Below are 23768 nucleotides of genomic sequence, written 5' to 3' on the forward strand. Positions count from 1 at the left end.
GGCCAAGTTAAAAAAAGGCTATTTGTTGTATGTGTCCCTCAGTCTTTATTAATCTGCCATTTTTATTTGAATAAATGATCTGAAACAGCTCTATTTCCAAGGTAAAGCTATGATCATGTGATAGTCCCCAATGATTTTTCTTGTGTTGGTGACCAGTTCTGCAGCGGCTCTCCTCTGTGTACGAGAGCTGGTCACCTATCTGCCACTCTGTAGTTTACAGGAGCGGTGTGTGTGTGTGTGGTGTCATGAGGTTGGGGCTGGAATCTGCGAGCATTTAATAAAATATTTGTGGGGGATCATGGTAAATGTAGGGCAGCAGCCAGCGCTCATGTGACCAGGACATGATGTAGGTAGTTCTAGTGATACTCATACACTGTATGGTAACTAATTACAAAAGAAAAATCAGGCTGCTTGGAGAATGTTTTTTACATTAAAAATGAAAGATTAATGAAGTGTTAGGAAGAGGATTGCAAAGAGCATTCTTTTTTTTACTTGCTCGTCGTCCAACATTAAAGTGACACTAAACTCAGGAGTTAAATCTTAAAAATGTATTCAAGTACCCAAACTATTAACAAAAATGTATCTTATTTGTGTATCACTTGGCTGTAGATCCTCAAATCATCTCTGAATTCTTGCTGACACTGTCCCTCCTACTGGAGGGTGGCTACTTTTGTCCCCCATGGTCCCTGTGTGTGTTGTAAAGTAGTCACCGCTCCAAGCTCACTCCCGTGATAGACTACAATCTCAGGACAAATGAGTAAACTAAATGTGGGATTGTAGTCCATCATGGGAGTGGAGTTTGGACCATGGGGAACAAAAGTAGCCACCCTCCAGTAGGAGGGACAGTGTCAGCAAGAATTCAGAGATGATTTGAGGATCTACAGGATTTTTACGATTTAACTCCTCACTTTAAAGCATCCTTCGGTCAAGATTTGTGCATCATTACAATAGCATAATATGGCGTGATACTTCAAACAAAAGAGATGATTCTTCATAGAAGAAGCATGCTACCCTATGTAGCAAGATGGTGGGGTTTCCATCACTTACTGTCTCCAGGTTTTACTGTAGCTTGCCCTGAATATTGCTTACTCTCTGATAACACAGAAAGGTGCCATTAACCTCTATGGGGAAAGAAACGTCTCACATGCAGTGCAGGTCAGCACTAAAACAAACCTTGGTGAACTACATGAATAGCTCCTTTTGTCCATCAGAGTGCTTTGCAGGATTGGCTTACCCTGTGTGTGCATGACAACCTCTGTTCACAATAGAAGTTAAATGGTAACCATGCTGAACACAAATATTCACATCAGAACATACAGTAAATCATACTAGGAATCCAAACCACATCTCTTATGATACAGCTAGGATACTGCATGAAGGGGCTTTAACATATAAAAAGGGACATACTGTAATATGGAAAATCTAGTAGATATTCCAGAATGACAAAGAATGTATGTTTTATTGTAAAACCTCAACCTTTTACCATCCGGACTGTAACTCACGATTAATATAACAAGCATGTTAAACAAAAAAGACGTATGTTCTGATTGCTATGGAAGATCCTTCTTTATGCCACAAGTCATTTCAAGTAAATTTTTAGGAAAATGCAGACAAACTTCCAATTAGTAGTGCAAACTGTTTCACATGTAACTTTTAGCAGTGTATCTACAGTCAATTTAGAACTCAGCTGTTATTAAAGGAGAACTATTGGGTAAGTGTTTTTCCCCATAGTTCTCCTAAGGGTCACGGGAGAACACAAACTCCTGTGACCGGAAGCTCAGTTTGTTGTATACTGAGACCGCCGCAGCCGGGACGGATCCCGACATTACTGTCGAGATCCAGCCAGCTGCGTGATTGACAGCTGGCTCTGCCTATCTAGAGGCAAAGCCAGCTGTACCCGCACCCTCCCCCGTCCGTTCCGCCAGTCAGCGCTGGAGGATGGAAAAGGGGAGGAATCCCTGCAGGGAGCCGTGAGTGACAGTCACGGCTCTCTGCAGGGATAGGATCGAGAAGTGAGCGAGCGACGCTATGTGTTCGCTCACTTCCCGATTTATTGAGCCGAGGTGTGACAGTTTAATTTTCACTCACCTCATAGTTCTCCTTTACGGAAATTGACTTTTGTAGTCACAAGAAAGCCTGTAACACCATTTTTTGTTAGAAGACTTACTGCATGCTTTGAAGATCCAGATTAATCAGCACATTACAGACCTACAAAATCTGTCACCCAGAAATCTGGTGAAAACTGTCTTCTAGTAGAGCCAAAGCTCCCTAAACCTCCGGATTCAGCGGCTCATCCCAAGCATATGCAACCGTAGTCTCAATTAAATGGCCTGATGCATCACACCCGAACCAACCATTGTGTGGATAGCAAGAGGAGGCGCAGAACACGAGCACTGCCACTGCCACAGATCTACCCTATTTAGTATTAGATATTCACTGATCACTGTGGTTGTTTCTGCCAAATAATGTACATGGTGCAAAAAGGCTCTCTCTTCCATGTCAGCCGATGGAAACATCAACGGAAGCCACCCTGCTGATCTATCAGATGGAGTGTGGATGAAGGAGGAGTGAATTTGTGAAGTCCAATGCTCAAATCGACACAAAAAGTATTTCTCAGACAGACATTCCAAATAATAAATCTGATAACAATATGTCAAATAATAAAGATGATATGTACAATGTGTAGATTTTGTAACGCCGTTATATCAGTGCATTGGGGAGTGCTACTAAGAAAGACCTTGGGGTTGGGCCCTATGAATATAAGCATGTCATACAATGGAAGCTGGAGAAAAGCCATGCAGCCTAAAGGACTACCTTCTCCAGCTAGGCACCTATTGTGTGTACTGACTGGCTTTTACCAAACAAGGTTCTAAATCCACAGAATGTATAATTAGCAGAGCTCTCAGCTGAAGTCACAGGGTCTTTGACTGAATCAACACCTAATCCAAGTAATAAAAGGTCACAATATAGGTTTATAATAAACTAAAGCATTGTCTTACTAAGGAAACAAAAGCTCAATAACTGCAGTGTGAACAGATCATCTTATGTACATAGCATAGCTGGCCATTTCAGTTTCTGCATCTATCATGTTTTATCACGAAGGATGCAGAACATCAATACCCTCACCATCCCTTGTACAAGTCATTACCCTTTCCATTCCAAACAATCACACACATCTATGGACTATCTGGTAAAGGAGAAAGTACTGGCTGTCCGCTAACAGAAAGACAGTGGAACTTCTAACATGCATAACCTTTAAACCTATTGCGTTGATAATGGCAACTGAACCTTATTCCCTCAGTGTAATACAGCAGCTCTTTCAGCCATCAGCTAGGACACACATCTTGCTCGCTACCAGTAACTTTATCCAAGTCCTTTCACAGTGGGGGCACAAATGTAACAGACAGCCCGCTTACTACCAGTTAGCACTTTTGGCGATGTCTGTTGGATTTTCAGGTTCTACATTAGCTGCTTGTAAAACACAACATGTCCCATTATAGTCTGACAGTCGCAGGCAAAACATACAAACAAACATAAGAGTGACACCCTTGTATAGTAGTTGTACCCTAGGGACACTGGAATGGATTAATTCTAATGGGGAAGCAGGAGCAAGCCCTGACACGGTAGCTCTCCAACTCCTGCTTTTTCATAAATACACTGGGATCGTATTGCTGTCCCCAAACCGCGCAGAAATATCCAGGCTGTCTGCATGTTGTTGGTCTATTGCTGCTCCTGGGCACTGCCAAAGAAATCCCTGCAAAGAAGAGAAAGGCATGGTGACTCTTATGTTTTATGAATCATGATTCAATCAATTATCATTGAGGATATAAGAAATTATAGTGTGTAGATTCTTGGTAATGAAGGCTGTATGACAACTAAGAAACTAGACACTTCTCCTGAGGAAGTCCAGAAATGACAAAGTGTTGGGCAGGTCAGTGACGTCAGAACGCACTGGGATAACACCAGAAGAGCAGAGGGAAAGCAGTCGCATTACATGGTGCTGATATAGCTCCAGGGCATGTAAGTGGTTTTATTGATTTTTATTAATAAAGGAAACTTTTAGATTGTAAGCCCTCACGGCAGGGCCCTCCTTACCATCTTGTCTTGAATTGTATTATGATTGTTATGTCTTCCTTATATTGTAAAGCGCTGCGCAAACTGTTGGCACTATATAAATCCTGTATAATAATAACAACTATTTTACGCTAAGGAGATGATTCTGTTTTTCTTTTAATACAACCAATCTGGAGTACTTTACTGATGATTCATCAAGCCCGAGGAGGATGAATAGATCGGTAAAAGTGTATATTACCTTAAGTGGGGAAACTGCTGTATGATCTGTTTTGTGATCTAAATGTCAAATAAATCTGGTGAGTTGACCCAAGTGAGGGGGACACAGAAGGGCAAAGAGGACATTTGGACAGAAATATTGCTTCTTCAGAGCATGGAGGCTTAAGAGCGAAAACACTGGTTTACGATGGGTTGAAACAGCCTGGCATTTTATTGCATTACAGAAAATTGAGAGCAATGTCCCGTGTAAAGGGCGGAGGGGGGGGTATAGGTGTGGGGTTGTGGGAGTACAACCAGAACCGGGAAGTTGGTAGTCTGATGAATGATAGGGAGAAGATAAGGAGGGCATTGTTGGGGGGGGTTGTGCTGGTGTGCGGCTTCTGTTATGACCGGACCGGAGTGTCCGACTTGTGTGCTACAAAACAAAAAATTGGAAACGGAAGCGCCACAACCTAGCAATGACTTTTGCACACAGTGAAGGGGCATACAGCGAATGGCTGGGAGCGATACATTGCTCTGTACTGTTGCATATTCAGCCACTTACACCTCATACACCTGCAGCGATTGCTTTCACGTGCACAGTTATCTTGGGGAATTTACAAGTAATGTATTTCTTAAAGCTGTAGAGTGGGATTTTGACTTCCTTTCAGATTTTAATGCTGAGTTTAAATTTACTTTCAGGAAACTGATGTAGTTACTACATCTCTTGTCAGAGTTTTACTATATATGGGTTAACAAAACAAGCAATAATAATGGCTAATTGCTGTAGGCTCTTGTTATTGTATGCCAGCCTATGCCACTATGGGGTGTATATATAATATACAGTTGTCATTTTCACTTCACAGCACAGTATGGAGTTCCTGAAATCAATTAAAAGAGAACTATGGATCAACCTTTTTTGGCCATAGTTCTCCTTAGGGTCACATGATGACATTTGCTATGTCCTTCAAAACTCAGTACATAGCAGGCCGTAAGGTAGTAAGGTAGCACTATGAAATCTGCATTGTTTACTGCACCTTACATTTCTTTTGTCAGATTAGAAAAATATGAATTCTAATGTGAGTCACAGCAATCTGCATAGTGCACTTAGCCTGTCTAGGTTTATGCATTGATGATGCAATATACAAGGTAGTGAAGATTTGCAATGATATATTATGCAGCAAACACAAGTAATAAAATAAAGTTAGGGAAACATATACATATGCCAAAATGAAGCATGGGATTATTATTCCTGAATTTGTTTGGGCATGAAGTGAACCATTTCCCCTGTACATGTTAAACTGAGTGATGTCGCAGCTGGGTCTTGTACAAAGAGGACATTGTCTGCTGTCACTTACACACTGTGGAGCTCTACTGTAATGATGGAACAATCTCTGCTGCTCACATATCTGGCAGCAATGGACCTATGAATATCCATGCGGATGTTATGCAAATGATTTGCACCACGTGCCATGAAAAGCAGAAAAGTACATTTATATTGAAGAGAGGCCATAGACATGCAGGTCTATCACCAAGAACAATAGGCGAGTGGAGGATAGCCCATCTATATTAAAATCTACTGCCAGGACCAATAACATTTTCCCTGAATCAGATAAAATATAGATGCATAAATGCTCTGTGATGGAGAAAAGAGAACATTTTGTGACTTGACACAACCGGCTTATCAGGCAGTATATGGCTGTCCTCAGTCTTACGTATCCTGCTTACTTCAGTATCTGTCGTAATTCCGGACTCCTATATATGTATTTATGCTGGTATCCGAGGTCTTTGTGGAAAGGGACAAACTGCACTTTGTAATCACGTAAACTCTTTGCTGGGGCAGCGATGTTGTAAAGCTAAAGAAATAAAATGAAATTCATTAAGAAACTTATGAACATAACACACTACAAGTAACTGCAACAAGTGACTTCAAGAAAGCTAAAAGGTTTTTCTTTTGGTCTATCATTAACTTGTGAGAGACCACTTGAGAGAATAGAAGGATATGAACAATCAGCTCTATTAGGAGTTCTAATCAACTTTCTCTCTATATAAAATGTGTTTTCTAAGAATCTTAATGAGTCCTGTCCTGGGGCTTCATAGGTCTGGACATTTTGTGGTGCTCAGCGTGGAATCAAACCTTCATTTCTAGATCCACATCTTACCTGGTAGCCACGACTCATTATTAATTTCAGTTCTCCACGGGCTTTTAAATATGTGAGCTCAATGATGCTCAGTGCTCTCTCTTGCTCTCTTTGGTGTAAGAGCTTGCTGTTGGATTAAAATTCTGACAGAAATCCAAAAAGGTACAAATGCTGCCTGTTCGTTTTGAGGAACCCAGTAGGGGGCACACTGTAAAGCTGGCCATACCCCTATAGATTATCTGCAGATTTTCTGTGGTCAGATGGAAAAAGTGCAACAGGTTCCCCCATCTACGCTAAACTGGGTGGATGGAGGAATCTCCCACTGGGCCAAGCTTCAGAATCTTGAAAGGAGGGGGCCTAAAGATTAGTTTAAGGTCAGTGGTCAGGGAATGTGTGGAATAAGTTTATATTTACACTTCTTTTTAACACTGCAACCCTTGAGCAAACACCACCATCAGGTTCTCTGGGCCAAGAACCAATACATCGATGTGCCCCTACATGAAGCTCACGGTATAGAGAATAAGAAATGGAGAAAAGAGCAGCATGCAGAGTTCTGTTACTTTGTGCTCTACTGACTACACACACAAATAACGGAGGCACCGTATTTTTAATTGTAATGACTAGCACTGGTCAAAACAAACGAAAACATTTGTTCTCAGGTTTAGGAAAATAATGTCATAATGCAGAAAGGGAACAGAAATACTCTTGTACAATGTAGTTTTAGAAGAGGTCTGGACAGCTATTAATAAATAAAATGCTAGGCCATAATTACCTTTCTTCCTAGGTGGAATGGGATCACATGGTCATCTTCTGCATGGAGTATCAGCAGTGGGCAGGATATGAATTTCACACTACAAAAAAACAAAAACAGATTGCAGGAATACTTTAGCGTAGAAACCTACAACTCAATCCATGTCACCATATGCTGTATCAATATATAAATAACTGTAATAGATAAATAAAAATAAACAGGATTTCTGTACGTACCATAAAATCTGTTTCTTGGAGTCTATTGAGGGACACAGCAATAGTATATAATCTTATACCAATGGGTTATACTGCTGCCTTCATAAGGTTGAGACACTGGCAAATAAAAAAATTTAAAGAAGTACTTCGGGCAAAACTTTTCTGAACCCTTGCAGTGGTGCTAGCCCCGCACTGCAAAGGTTGAGTGCTAGTTTTCATCTAAAAAAAGTTATACTCACTTGACCCTCGGAGCCGGCTGGCTCTTAGACTGGTCCTTCTAGCCTCTCTCCCCCTCCACTGCAGTGGTCTAAGGTGTATAGGACGTGAGGACACCGAGGGACATACCTTAGCTGGTAGGTGAGTATAACTTTGTTATTTCTGCACCTAGACAATAATGAGCTCTTAACCCTGGCAGCATGGGGGTAGCAAAAAAACAAAAGAACGAGGGTTAACCCGTTAGAGGATAACGGGTTAGTAGCGGGCAACTTAAGGATCCGGACACATCAACCAATTGTAGAAAATATATAATTTTTATTGAAAAACCACACACTATTACACATTAAATTCACCAACTACCATTAAAAACATTGTAGCCCCACTGCAAGGGTTAAGAAAAGTTTTGGCCGGAGTTCTTCTTTTAGCCAGTCCCGTGTATAACTATGCATCCAACTGTCATGCCTCAGTTTTGTGAGCAAGCAGGCACGAGGCCAAAGACACAGAGGGGTAGGACCTGCGTCCCTCAAACTTCAAAAAACAGATTTCTGTTTTCTTCATTGTCCACTGAGGGAATAGTAGATATTATTTAACCAGTGGAATGTCCAAAAGCAGTCCAACTGTGGGATGGGCAACAGCCACAGAGAAACACAGCAATACAGAAATCATACTATACACAGTGTAGAAGTCAACAACTAAAAAGGAGAGAAGTCCGAAACAGTGTTACAGACCAGGACCGTATCAAAAGACTGTACTTAAGACTTATAGGCCCAAAGTGGAAAAAGGACCAAAAGGTAGTTTACCAAAATAGAGGTAGAAACTGAGTAAAACCAGCAACAGCAGAAAAACTGGACCAAGCAGCAACTTGGTCATCAGAAGAAAAGAAAAACACAATCCTGCATGTATACCCAAAAGGCAAGTGCTTCATTGTTAGGGCACCACGTGCTGGTATCCTGCAGAACACGCCTGACCAGATATGTAGAAATACACAGGGCCAACCAGACTCAAAACTAAAAGGTGCCCATACACCTTACGATTATTGGACGAAACTTTTCGTCCGACGATCGAATAGTCGTACGATTTTCGTACGGCAGCCCCATCCTGCCCCGATGATCGCAAGATTAATTTAGCCGTAATTAACGAAAAGCACCTGGACGAAATGCGGTAATTGATTTGCCGTATTTTCGTTAGCGCAAGCGCAGTGTAGATCGTATGACTTTTGACGGACGGAAAAGCCAGCAACCTTACGACAATCGTACGATCTAGCAAAGTTTTCAAACATGCTTGACCGTCAAAAGTTGTACGATTGTACAGTACTGTCGGTCGGACACTGCAATGCACACATACGATTATCATCCGAAAAGTCGATCGCATACGAAAATCGTACGATAATCGTAAGGTATATGGGCACCTTAAGAGTGGCAATGAGATTTATCGAGAACACAACACAAGTGAAAAACAGCATAAACATAGCAACAAAAACAAAAACACCAGATAATACATGTGAAACAGTGAAAACCTACCAGACAAACTAAGCTAATTACAAATGAAAACCTACCTAACAAAAAAATTAAGATATATATATATATAAAAACATATTCCTTGGGCAGGCTGTATACACTTTTATATATATATATATATATATATATATTATATATACACATATATATACATATATATACAGCAGGAAGATCAGGATAAGCAAGGTCAGGGGGAGGTACAAGGAACAGCAGGTAAGATTGGTCTAGAATGGGACCAGAACTGGGATCATGTACACAAGAAGCAGTGGGATTGGATGTACGTGGATTAGGTACACGGAAGAAGGTACAAACACCAGCATCCGGGTAACTGGCAAGGAACAGCAGGAAAGAAGGAAGGGTCAGAAATGGGGTCAGAACAGGGATCAGGTACAGGCAGCAGAACTGGCACAAGGAACACCAAAACAGAGGGTTATGGGCACACCTGGAAAGTGCACTTAAAAAAACGGAACACACATATATTTGGAATGCACTAGAAGCAGGGCCTAGTGTCTGAAGGTCTAGCCCTGAAAATTATGATTAAGTGGGGTCTGGGTACAGCATCCAAAAGCTTTTTTTGAGGATATGTCAATCTGTATAGCCGCTGTATAGAGACAAGTTCAAGCAGCACATTAGACGCCTTGACTGAAAAGATAAAACCTCTGTGGCGTACAGAGTATGTTGTAGTAAAAATATAGTTAGATTTTTTCCTCTGAGGCATGATGGTTTGAGGAGGGGTTATACAGGGGGCTGATTTAACAACTTTTGGCAGTTTCCTGACCTCCTGAAGGGGTCAGTATAACCTATTGGTCTAACATTGTCTAATATTCCTGTGTTTTTCACTGCACTATAAAGAAAATCGCTTACGCTATATATTTCTACTAATTGAGAACGCCAACATAATTATCCACACGTGGCTTCAGAAAAATAACTGAACAATCTGCACAGTGCATAGCATAAACATTATTGCTACAGATAACTTTGAACTAAAAAAAAAACAAAACATATTCCTTGGGCAGGCTGTATACACTTGCTCCTGCTGATGTTGGCACACAATACAGAGAAGCAGGTGTCCAGGTTGGTAAGGATCTTCTGGGGTTCATTTTTAAACCAATGATCAGAAGCCTTGTGAGGACCCTAACTGACAAGTGGTACAGTCCTGCACATCAAGACGGTCTTATATTATTGTAAATGGAAAAATGATCGTCTCTTGATAGTTGTCCATTGCAATTAAATAACCTGTCTATAGAGTTTGTAACATCAATGGCAACAAAGGGACGTGGACAGGTATTACAGACTTACTTTTCATCATTGGCAAACTTGATGCCACTTGCTGTGATGGGATCAAGGAAAAACCAATCAAAACCTGGGAAATATCTGTAAACCTAGAACAGCATCATAAAGAATATTAGCATACTAGTTAGACACATCCATAATTTCATGGTAACATCTAATTTTCCTGTACCAATGACTATCTTCCTATTGGGATAACATTAAAAGCAAATTATTATGGTTTTGGGTCAATTTTATTTGATTTTTTTTCATGTTTTATTTATATGTATTTTATATGCAATTTTTATTTTGCAAACTTTAAAAGGTGGCACTCATGACACAAGATTCACAGAGCTTTGTGGGTTTTCTAAAGAGAGCAGAGCAGAAGCTGTGTGCCTTTAAGCAAAACTGACTGCTCCATGTGCCCCATGTCTCATCCCCTCCTCCTGAAAGAGATACGAAGAGGAGATAGTCACCTGGCTCATTAAGTTCTATTTCTAAATGTAATTTTGAGCTCTTGAGCTCTATATACAACATGCTACAGATTCTACTTATATACAGGTAAAACAGCCTTGAGCTCAACCTGTTTGTTGCCTGTGAAAGTATTTATGAAATATTCATAAGCAAATTTTACATTTACTATGCACTGGACTTAAATCCGAACATAATAAAGTGTATACAAACACTATACCTTTCTATGAGGATCAGAAATCACATTGAACACAAATTCAATGGCCCAATCACAAAAACCACCTTCAGGATCAGAAGAACTAGACGTAGGCCTATTTTGCTTTCAGTAGCAACAAAACACAGATTTGGTGCTTACCACTGAAAAAGGATGACTTTTTGCCTCTTCACGGATATTTGTAAAAGGTGATTCAAGAATCAAGGCATCAGGAGGTGTTTCTGCAAAATGTTACAAAGCATACATTCTATGTAATGGTTCAGGCTACTGCAAGTAAGTGCACAATATTAAAGCGCCTTGAGAAAGTGTTCATCCTCCTTGTTGTTTTCCTGTTATATCGCATTACAACCTGGAATAAAAAATGGGCTTTTGGAGGGTTTGTACCATATGATGTATACAACATGCATACCACTTGGTGGCTGTAAAATCATTTTTATTGTGACTCCAACAAATATTTAAAAAAAAACCAAACAGAAATCTAGAGTGTGCATAAGAATATACCCCCAAAAGTCAATACTTTGTAAAGCCACCTTTTGCTGCAATTACAGCTGCAAGTCTCTTGGGATATGTCTCGATCAGCTTAGCACATCTAGCCACTGACATGTTTGCCCATTCTTCAAGGCAGACTGCTCCAGCTCCTTCAAGTTAATTGGGTTGCGTTGGTGTACAGCAATCTTCAAGTTATGACACAGATTTCCAATTATATTGAGGTCTGAGCTTTGACTAGGCCATTCCAAGACGTTGTGAACAACCTGCTTGTCACAAGAGGCCGGGCTCTCCTCCCGCACCTCCCCCCACAGGCTACTCTGACCTTTTAGGGTGGAGAGTTGTGTGGGGGCGAAGACAGCTGTGCACTGTCCCAGGAGCCCGAGTCAGCTGTCAAAATAGACCAAGCTCTCCTCCCCGCACCGCCAACTCAACTGTGAGAGCTAGTCAGGATAGAGACCAGTACAAGCAGTCAGCGATCAGCTGATTGCTGACTGTTTGTAAATAACTGGACATAGTATGAGTTATTATATTCCAGTTATGAATGAATAGGAAGTGATCTACATCACTTCCTGTTCATTCATAATTGTGGAGATAGTAAACATACTATCTCCACACTGTATGAATGAACAAAGCGCTGCACAAATAAATCCTGCATAATAATGCGCGATATAAATCCTGTATAATAATAACAACAACAACACTCAGTGTATAGAGGCTTCCTGTTCATTTATAACAGAGGCTGGAGAATAAGAGATTGATTACTCTGTGTTCTCGGTCTCTTTTTTTTCCTATTTCAAAAGGGAAATATCAGGGGTCTGTTTAGACCTCTGATATTTCACCAAAGCCCCCAAAGTATAGTTAAAAAAAAAAAGTTTATAAAAAATTAAATATTTTTTAAAAAACTTACAAAGGTTAGAAAAAAAAAATTCTGTTTCGGTTTAAAATTTCGGTGCACCCCTAGTTAATTATTGACTCATCTGAACAGGGAAACTTCCTCCATGTGTTCTGGGAGTCTACCACATGCTGCTTGGTGAACTGCAAATGTGTATTTTTATTTTCTTTTGGCAATTATTTTGTAATGCCCACTCTTCAATAAAGTTCCGCTCTGTAAAGTATACTACTTAAAAGGGTCCTATGGACAGATACTCCCATTTCCTCTGTGGATCATTGCAGCTCCTTCAGAGTTATCTGTGGGGGTTTTGTTGCATGTCTGATTAATTCCCTTCATGCCCAGTCTGTGAGTTCTGGCAGGTGGCCAAGGCCAATAGCAAAGGGGGTGAATACCCCACTCAAGATTTCAGTGTGTTTTGTCTTAATAATTGTTTGTGTCAATGTAAAAAATATTTTGCACCCAGAAAGTGATATACATCACATGCCTATCACATAGTACAAACTTAAAAAAAATCAATTTTACTTCAGGTTGTAATGCAATGAAACAGGAAAAACACCAAACGGGGTGATAACCTTGGCAAAGCACAGTATATGAATAAAGTAATATAAAGTAAACATCAGAAGACATTAGTATTTCTAGTAAACACAGGGCATAAAATAAAGCAAACAAAAATGCGTAACTCATAGCAACCAAATAATTGATTCATCAGAATATTCATCTGCTGATCATATTCTGGGCTTACATACAATCACATGTGAATCACTATGAATTAGCAGTAGGGGCATATCCCCTGGATATAAAGGTATATTATCTGAAGAATAAGTCTTCAGTATTATTAGTGTGTTTTATTAATACATGTCATCATATTTAATAGAGCTTTTGCAGCAGAATATACTCAAAGACGCATTATAAACAATAAAGAACAAAATCCGAAATGGGAGGTTTGAGAGACTGGCTCAGAATTTTACAGTCCAATAAATTAGAATATGGGTATAATTGGCTTTTACTGGTGTAAAGAACAATACTATAGCTGCTACTCATTGATTTATTTAACTCTCTTGATGAAGTGATAAAAACATCTACTCAAAAGAGAAATGAGAACAAATATTAAAAGCTCATGATCATTTTTAGTCTGCTTTCCTAAGTGAGCTGTTTAGTGGGCCAGTTCAGACTTTCCTTCACCACAAAGAAAATGCCTTGAGGGCCTGAGGACTAAGGATGGGCTCAGGCGTGTTCGCAACTCCACGTGCCGAGCCCGCCAGGAAGCTGACAGCGCGCAGCGCCAAATCACAGGTACTGAGACATTTTCCCGGTCCGCAGCTGCAGAGATCGGGAAATGTCTCAGTGCCTCTGATTGGTGCTGCGCGCTGTCAGCTTCCTGGCAGGCTGGGCACATGGAGCTGCGAACACGCTCTTACTGAAGACCTATCATGCAGCTGCCAAGCAACAATACAGATGAATTATACATTCATGCACATAGCAAAGCGGAGTACTTTGGAAAATATAGAGTTAAACAGAATGCTTACCTCTTTCACACAATCTCCGCACCAAGTTTGTGGCAACACTGAAAATCACACAACACAGTGAGTGAGACATTTACACCATTGCAATGTTTGAGCCATAATGTATGATATAGTAGAAGGGATAAAAAATACACAACTAAAATTTATCAGTCTATAGTTACATTATTATCTTGAAATCTATAAGTCTAATTCGACCCATGGTTTGACATTCTCTCCCAGAGTAATGAAGGTCATCCTTCCTGCCTCTGTTCTCTACAGAAATGTTTATTAATGCAGAGTTTAAAGCCCAGTCCACTACAGTACTACTCAATGCAAATGCTTGCATTGAGCAAGCTGAAATCGCGGCAAAATCCGCTCCCAAAAGGGTCCTGCTGTAGCGACACACGACCCACAACAGCAGGACCCTTTGCCCCATTGCAAAGCATTGAAGAGCGATATCGCGCGGTAAATAGCCGCGATACCGCGGGAATTACTGCGCGATAAATCGCTCAATGTGAACGGGGCCTTAGGCCCCTCTCACACTGAGCGACATGAAAATCGCGTGATTTTGAGCGATATTGCGCGACGAGCGATATTGAGCGACTTGTCGCGCTACTTTTTCCTATTTGGCTGTATGCAATCAGGAGCAATATCGCTCGAAAAAAGGGTCATGTAGGAGCGACAAGCTACCAGCGACGAGCTACAAGCGATATTGAGCGACGAGATGTGAACAGCTCCATTGAAATGGATTGGAGAAGCTACATAGAGCGATATCGCGTGGAAATATGAGCGATATCGCTGCAAAAAACGCTCGATAAATCGCTCAGTGTGAATGGGGCCTAATGCTGTAGCAAGTGAACTCCCAGTCACTCAATAGTTTAAAAAAAAAAAAAAGTTAGAAAAACGATAGCATTATCTGTACGTTCTTAGTTCTAATGGAGGATTTATTATATTTACCCTGTCCCCAAAGAGTGCCCCCAGACGTAGACAGGATTGTCCCCACTTCTGGCCTTGATCCAGTCAAAGACATGAAGGGCATCATAGGTCATGCCGGTCTCTGAAGGAGAGCCAACTGAGTCACCCCATCCTTAAAAATAAGAGACAACAAAATGGCTAATGGTCATGTGATAAAACACTACATATATGTCGTCACATCAAGGCTATTCAGCAAAGGGAGACAGTCAACACTTAATGAGCTATGCAGATGTTACTATTGGAGGCTTTAAATTAGGGAAGAAAAAGGAAAAGAAACAGCTTTTACATCATTAATAATCAGCAGGCATTTAGAACAAACTCACACAAACTATATTTTACATGCTACTTTCCTCCAATGTTACATAATGTTTTTAATGAGATAGTTCTATTCATGAGCTTTTCTATATACTGTATGTATGCAATTATAGGAATAACGTTTGATTTTGTATAAGAGGTATTCTTAATATTTATATATGTGCATAAATGCATACATTGAGGTACCATTTACAGAAGATATCTGTGGTTTAATGATTGTATTAATTATGTTAAAGCGATATTAAAGCTTTAGGGTTTTTTTTTTGGGGGGGGGGTTGGTTATCAGTGGGAGACGGTCTTTATTGCAGAAGCTTAGTGGCTGCTGTGGAGGCACCAGTGTTGCGTGTTCCCAGCCGTGGATCGCTGGGACTGTCTGCAGTGACAGCCTTTAATACTACTTTAAAAAAGAATTCTGGGCATAATTACTCTTTAACCCTTGCAGTGGGACTACCTACACACTGCAAGGGCTAAGTGCTCGTTTTCGTCTAGGGTCAAAAATTAACATAATTATACTCACCAGAACCTCACAGCCAGCTGGCTGTTAGGACGGTTCCGGCCATCTTACTACCCCTCTGTTCTGGCAGTCTATGGTCCTGTGGGTCCTATACAGTGTATATGATGTGAGGACGCCATCTTGGACGGGCAGATCGCACTCTCGATCATCGCAAGCCACGCCCCCTGAGGGGCGGGCTTGCGATGACTGTAATGAGGGGCGGGCTTACGCTGACTGCAAACGGGCAGTGTGCGCGTGCGCACACCGGCCCATTCGGCAGTTGTCGAACCAGCAGGCCACCAACTCGCCGAGAATCGTACGATTCCCGGCGGGTTTTCAAACATGCTGGTTCGATGGAAGACGTGCGACCGTACAGTAGAAACGGTCGCACGCCTTCCATACACTGCACGATTCTCGTACGATCGTGCAGTGTATGGGCACCTTGAGAAGAAGCAGTAAGGCTGGGTTCACACCTAGGCGTATCGAATATGCGCGCGTGCTGCACGTTTTTACAGCGATTCGCGGTAAAAAAACGTGCAACAAACACGCGTTTCCGAGGGCTACTTGGCTGTATCCCAATGGATACGCGCCCCAAAGAAGCTCCTGTACTTCTTTGGGGCGTAGGGCATTTTGTAGCCAAGGTGTGAACGATACCCATAGGAAATGTTGGGATTTCGGTGTTTGAGCGTTTTGCAGAGCGTAGGAACGCGCTACAAAACGCCCAGGTGTGAACCAGGCCTAAAGCACAACCATTGTAAAGCACTTACAAGCAGGAAGCCCATGTATGTAATAACAAATACATGCTCATATTGCACATATAAAGTTACAAAATATACACAAACATCAAGCTGATCAAATCTGAATGCATATCAGAAAAAAAACACAGAAAGGCAAACTGTGTAGGCACCTGCCCTTACATACTAGGAGGTTTAAAATTAAACTACAGCATGCATGAAAATCGCAGAAGAATGCACATAGGTGCAAAGATAAGCCTAAAGTATGATACATGCAGCATATATAAATAAAAGATCGAAATGGACACTAGTGTACCTCAGCCTACAACCACTGCCTATGTATATCTATGTTACCCCAGAAGCAATATCTGCTGGCTACAGCTTCCTAACCGTTTGCTCCAGGACTATCTTATCACCATAATCTGCAGTATTATTATTACTATACAGGATTTATACAACAGTTTGCGCAGCGCTGTACAATATAAGGAAGACATTGCAGTCGCAATACAATTCAAAACAAGATGGTAACTGAAAATCCATTGAAGGAACCTTGTCTGTAGTGACTAGACAGAAGCTAAAAGGTCTTGGTAATGGATGGAACACAGCAGGTATGAAAGCAGCTATTCCTACCTAGTACTGAATTATCAATCGCATGGGGTTTTCTTATTTTTCAAGGCCAATGTGCATGTGTCAAAGACGGAAAAAAAAGCATTCTGCTACTCTGCAGAAAATGCTTCCTCTAGAAGACAGTGAAGTAGACAGGAACGAAAGAAAACGGCTGAGCAATGGGCCTTCCCAAGGAAGCACTTTATAAATAGAGTCTCTGCGGCAGCAGGGAGGAAGGCTACACATCAGAAAGACCTTGTAGAACTAATAAGAGGGAATGTGTACGGCGCAGCGATGCCAGATTAATAGCTCTCTTGATACTCCCAGTAAAGCTTGTTATTATGATGCTAATGCGGCACACCCACACTAGGGTCTTTATTTCACAGAAAATGCCCTCCGACTCCATAGCCTCAGCATACTCCATGAAATTTCATAAGCTGTACAAGAGTGGCTGATGCTAAGCACCCAGACAGAGATTTCAATCCCAAATCAACAAAAGGATAAATATTCCCAATGCCTTGAGATGCATATAGTTGGAATCTGGAACAGTACAGTTGTTATGTTCCAATCAAACAACGCATCCAGAAACTGCTCAGTTAAACAGGCATAACAAGAAGGGAGCAGTCAGTCAATGTAAAGTAAACAATACTGTATTCAGGTAACAAATCATTCTGATTTCATTATTATGAAGTTGGTATTTTAAGATTGAAGTGCTTTTCACTTGAAGTAGAAGGGGAGTCAGGTGAAGAATGAGGTCATCTTGCACAGTTCATAACCCAGTCCATGCAGGGAAACAATAAGGATTTTTTGTGACCGCATCAGAATGGACTGCACTGGTGTGAGAGGCGCATCAGAGATCCCATAGGAAAGCATTGTGACGTATTTTGGATGCAGCAGCCAAACTAAACGGACTGCTCACAACTGAATCTGGTGGGAACTAGCCCTAAAACAGCTACACCTAAACATCCTACACTTCAGAGGTGCATGCAGCGTGTATGGTAATGCACATGCATAGTTGTAAATGGGGTAAAAACAGTGAAGCACCGCGGACTGTCCATCCTTAGTGGAAAATCCTCTTAGGCATACTGCAGGATGCTGCCCCAAAGAAGCCGGGAAAGCTGAGACTCTAGGAAATAAGCACAAGAGGGGCGCCTTTCCTGGTGCAGATCAATTTTAATGTAAATGGACCCATATAGTTTACCTTTCCTTTACACACTAAACTGCATCTCACAAATGTGAACCAGCCACATAGGAAATAGGATGTCTACTTGCAATACATTATCATGTAGCAAACTGCATACGTTTTACTGCATGAACACAGACAAGTGTAACTAGGCCATAAAGTCACTAAAAAAAAATAGCTGGAGCTGTAAGCAAATGAGTGTGATTATATGTCATGGTGGGAAGGCATGGTGCAGCATTGAACGTAGAAGAGCATACCAGAACATCATAAAACGTAAGCCAACAGCAGAAAGAAACCATTGGCCAGATGGCACATTGACAGAGATGGGTGAATGGGGCATAAACCATTTTCCCTACACAAGGCCCCCAACATTCTCTCATCTCTTACTATATTCCATCACAAGACTGCTATATAGTAAAAGAAGGAGAACTAGGTGCATTTTCAGGGAGAACGCAGTTTGTTATTTTGCAGTGTTCATTTTTGATGTCACCGTTATATTTCTACATTCTTGTTTTTCTATGTTTTTGCTACTGCTTTAAACATAGAGAATTGTAGATTAGCAACAGAGGCAGGGTAGATTAGTCACTACAATCTCTCTAACTGTAGAGATAAGATAACTGCCACATAGGGAGTGCACAGTTTTCAATTATTCAGCCGACTCAGACTTGAATTGAGAGGAGTAAAAGCTGGCCATGCACTATGTCAATTTTGGCCGGTTCTTTATACAATGGCCAGAATTTGCACAGTGGGTGCCCCGGTCAGCACCCTCCCGGCTGGCATCTCTTGATCAGAAGATCAAAGGAGCCAATCTTCGGCCGAATGGTGCTTTCAGCCAATCATCTGCAGGCACCGTTCAGGTATTCGGACAATGGCCACCGGTGATATCGGTGTATAGCCAGCCTAAAGTACAACCTTTGAGCAGTAAGCAGAGCCTGTGTAAGCAATGAAGAAATATATCTGCCATAATGACATGATGAAACAAAGGATACACAAAAACACTCCTATGCAGGAAGCAGAGCCGACAGATGTACTGTAATGAGCACATATGGTGCACCCATGTACATATCTAATTACCAAGTTACATACTGACACTTAAAAAAAAATGATGAATAGACATGGATTATATGGGATTGTGTACATAAAGATGGTCTCTTTTACATGCATATGCAGCCCAGAAGCCTACACCAGAATAGGTGGCGCTCAGTTGAAGAAGTCTCTTTGTTGACTTGCAAGCAAACAGCTTTTTCATCTAGGCCTATGAAGAACACAGTACTCCTGGCACTCAGAACCCTGACATTGCATTCTCCGTGTCACCCAGCAAATACTGGCACCTCTGACTCTGGACCTCCCTGCCTTATAGCGCCCCTGACATTGCACCCCACACCTTTCTGCCAACCAGCACCACTCTGCCACTACTACCCCTTTTCCTGCTTCCCTCTTTGTGGGTACATGCAGATAGGTGAGGCTGAGGCCGGAGTTTCTGGGCTTTGTGCCCTATCGCCATTTAGCCCTGCCCACTTTTTCCCCACCTTGTGATATCACCTCCCCCCAGTGCAGGCCGTAGATGCAGATCATCTCCCTGAGAGATTTGCTTAAACCACCAAGAGAACTGGGCGAGGACTCTCACAACAATGTGCCTCCCGAGTTTTCTGAGTGAACTGACAGCTATGTACTTGGCAACTATGTTCTGTGCAGACTCTATGCAGTCCTGCAGCCCCTGGGGACTCTCTGCACACTGTGTGTGTTCCCAGTGAAAGGGGGATGAGGCGCACACATTCAAGCAGAAAGAAAGTGGAAGCCAAACACTTGGAGAAGTTGGTATAAACCCATTTACCGCCTCCATTACTACTGTACCCTTCACATGTGGCAGCCATCATGTAGAAGTCCAACATCTAAATGTATGCCTTTTTGTTTCCAAGGGAAGCATTTTACTTGAAATACAATACCACTATTCTCACTCCTCTCTCCTAAAATATTGAACCTTCCAAATGATTATTTTGAAATTAAAACTACATTTCCTGTATTCTTCATTTATAATGAGTATAGAAGGAAAGAGGATTTAAAAAAAAAAAATCACTTAAAAGCCTATACATTCTCTTTAAACCTATTCAACCAATTAACACAAAATAAAAGCAGAGAAATGCAATGTACTGAACGCATATAGCAGGCCAGAATTATTTTTAGATCAGAGTCTTGCTGCTATTTTATTAGATCTTCTCTTCTAGCACTTCTATAATAGGCATGTTTTGCAGTTCTATATCCTAGTGAAGAGTAAGGTCAGAAAGGGCCTATTATTTTTGACGCCCTTTGTTTTCATTCCTTCTGTAGTCAGGCACTGGGTTCCTATTCTCTGCTGAGAGTGATTTCTTTCTAGATCAGCACTGCAGCCAATGCCGGACTTCACAGAAAGATTGCCAGTAGCAACACAGACATAGGTTATCAAATGCTGGAGCTAGTGATTAGGAGTAGTGATGACCTGAACACCCCCCGTGTTCGGTTCGAATTCGTACTTTCGAACATGGGAAAAGTTTGAATTCGAACTCGAAGTCAATGCAAGTCTATGGGGGAAGAACTTTGAAAATTAAATGTCCCCATTTTGAAGCCTTATATGCAATTTAACCAGTTGACATCAGAATCATAAAAAAACACACACAAAAAAAACTTAAAAACAAAACATTTTAAAGGAGCAGTGATTTTAACATCACTTAAAGGGTAACAATAAAAAAAAAAATTCCTTTAAATATCGTGCCTGGGGGGTCCCTTTAACCCAGGAATGTCCAAACTCCGGCCCTCCAGCTGTGGGGAAACTACAAATCCCATGAAGCATCTCTCTCCGGGAGTCATGTCTGTGGCTGTGAGAATCTTGCAAAGCCTCATGGGATTCGTAGTTCCACCACAGCTGGAGGGCCGCAGTTTGGATATCCCTGCCTTAACCACTTGCTGACCGGAGTATTAAACCCCCTTCCTGGCCAGGCCATTTTTCAGTATTCAGCGCTGCGGTACTTTGAATGACATTTATTCCGTCATGCAACGCTGTACTGAAATGAATTTTATACCATTTGTTGGGGACAGATAGAGCTTTATTTTGGTGGTATTTAATCACCACTGGGGGTTTTATTTTTAACTATATTAAGGACAAATTACCGTAAATTGTGGGGGAAAAACTGTTTACCCTATATTAAATTATGAAACATCTAATAATACCCAATTTTCTGGTAAAATATAAAAGACGGGGTCACGTCAGGTAAATAGACACCAAACATGCCAAGCCTTAAAATTGTGTGCGCCTGTGAAACCTCAAAAAACAACAATACCCAAAATTGGCCATAGGCGACGCTTTACAAGCTTTTACTGCTCATCAGTTTAGTGTTATCAGTGATAGATGGCCCTAAATTATTGCTCTCACTCTGACGTTCGCGCCAATATGTAACATGTTTTTCCGCAATTGTCGCTTTGCGTGGGGAACTTAAACATATTTAGTTTTTTTCTTTACATTTCTTTATATGTGACTTTTTTTTTGTTTATTACACTTAACGTTATTGCCATCACATAGTGGGATAACAATCCCCCTATGTGAAAGCACAGGCACACTGACAGGTCCTCTTTATGGAGATATTAGGGGTCTCTAGTCAGTAATGGGTGTACATATTCCCGGCGGGATTCAGCACACACACGCCCGCTAGGGGGTACACACCAGCAGAAAAAAAATCTGCCGCCCGCTCGTAAATTTACAGTGGGCGGCAAGGGGTTAAACTGCCTGTAAAGTGGCAAATCTGTACAATGTACAGAACCTGCTGCAGCAAAAATTAAATTTTTAAATTTAAAAAAAAAGGTTTTTTTTTTAAAGCATGCATTTTGACAGATGCAGGCAACTTATAAACAATTGGGCGGAGCTAGCAGTGACAGCTTGCTCCGCCCAACTGTTTACAGGTGAGCCATGATTGGGCAAAGTGGTAGGGTGCAAGGCTTTAGCCAATCAGGACTCCATAATGTGCATTGGCTTATGGGGGGCTCGGCAGGAGAAGAGCCCTGATAGTTCGTGTGTTTGGCGAACACACGAACTAGCGATGTTCAAGTCCAACTCACGTTCGGCTCGAACATCGAGCCCAACCCTAATTAGAAGCTTTTTAATTCTCCAGTCCTAAGCCATCACCAGCATTAACACCCTTTTAGGTTATGGTAGAAAGTAGCTATTTACATTCTCAACACTAATATACCAATGTGCGTCAACATTTTAAGTCAATTTATGGCAGATCGTTTTCAAAAGTGTGGACTATTTCCAAGCTTTTCCCCAAAAAATATAATAAAAATATACAGAATGTAAAAATGAATGATGGAATTGCTCCATTGTATTTTAGTATCCCTTGTTCCCTTTAACATTTTCTGCAGAGGACACAAGGAGAAGGGCAGTCGCTGTAGCTAAATGTTCATGGGGTATTACTTATTTTATCATTTACATTTTAAAAGCTAAAAAACAAACAAACAGAAATTACAGAAAAATTACAGTATGGCTTAAACAATGTGGGAAGTCTAAAAGCTGGCCATAGAGTGCAGTAAGATGTGTGATGATTATCCAGAGAATGTGTTTGTAATTTCATAAACTTCCTGCACAGCCCTCTGTAACAGTCTTGGACCCCCCTATCCCAAACATCTCCTTACATCTTCAATAGATGTACCTGCAGAATATGCTCAGTGGCTTGATTTTATATTGGTCCACGGTCACCTATTACAAGTAGAAGGGTCATCGCAATCTCATACATCCCTATTATTTAACCTCCTGCTTCTCTTGTTCACTATCTTATCACAATGCATCCTCCTTTCCCTGTGCAACTAGCTGCTAATCACTGTTTCTACTGTTCTCTTCAAACTATCAAGCAGTGAAAGAACAACAGATCAAAGTAAGAAAAATGACAAAATAAGGAACTAAAACTGAAACAGGAACTATATAAATATAACTATATAAATATATTTAGATGCAGATATGTTGTTGCGGTCTACAGACAATTTCCTGTTGCCAGTTTAACCACTTGAGTCCCTGGGCCCTTTTCTCCCTTAATCTGTTTGTATATATTTAGTAGGTTTTTTTTTAAAAGAAATAGTGAAATAAGGAAAAAAATTAATTTTCCTCTACTTTTTCCCTAAAGTGGACCTTCAACCATATCTTTAAAATAACAACAAACACACCTTTAGAAATGTTTAGTAATGACAATATACACACACATACTTCTAGATAATTGCCGGCTTTGTATTCTTTGCATATCTTATTTCTCTTTTCTTCCCCAGTCTTCTGATAGTGGCCATGTTTACTAAGGGCAGATTACTAGCTCTCCCTTTACTTCCTGAAAAGCCAGCACATGTGACTAGGAAATATGACAATGCCCATCATCTCATGGGGGGAAAATGCCTTTCCCTGAGACCTCATGAGATTACAGATGAGATTTCCCAGCAATGCTCTACTGATGACAGGGCAATCCCAGTGCGCTTTATTTTGGCAACCTGAAGTCATTTTGCCCTTT

At 41.1% G+C, this 23768-nt stretch overlaps 1 protein-coding gene across 2 annotated transcripts in view; it reads right to left on the minus strand.

Moving 5' to 3' along the window:
* Positions 1-3383: 3383 nt before the first annotated feature.
* The window catches only part of ABHD12 (abhydrolase domain containing 12), an 89714-nt gene continuing 69329 nt past the window's right edge, over positions 3384-23768 (minus strand). For both annotated transcript variants that reach the window (XM_018573238.1, XM_018573230.1), the window contains exons 7-13: positions 14904-15033; positions 13971-14008; positions 11205-11284; positions 10409-10491; positions 7183-7261; positions 5998-6125; positions 3384-3754 (exon numbers count right to left, since the gene is read on the minus strand). In XM_018573238.1, the coding sequence (XP_018428740.1) occupies positions 3721-3754; positions 5998-6125; positions 7183-7261; positions 10409-10491; positions 11205-11284; positions 13971-14008; positions 14904-15033 (572 nt within the window). In that variant the 3' untranslated portion in view covers positions 3384-3720. The remainder of the gene's footprint in view (positions 3755-5997; positions 6126-7182; positions 7262-10408; positions 10492-11204; positions 11285-13970; positions 14009-14903; positions 15034-23768) is intronic.

This window comes from Nanorana parkeri, unplaced genomic scaffold, assembly GCF_000935625.1.
Source record: "Nanorana parkeri isolate BGI_ZX_2015 unplaced genomic scaffold, ASM93562v1 scaffold46, whole genome shotgun sequence".
NCBI classification, from domain to species: Eukaryota; Metazoa; Chordata; class Amphibia; order Anura; family Dicroglossidae; genus Nanorana; species Nanorana parkeri.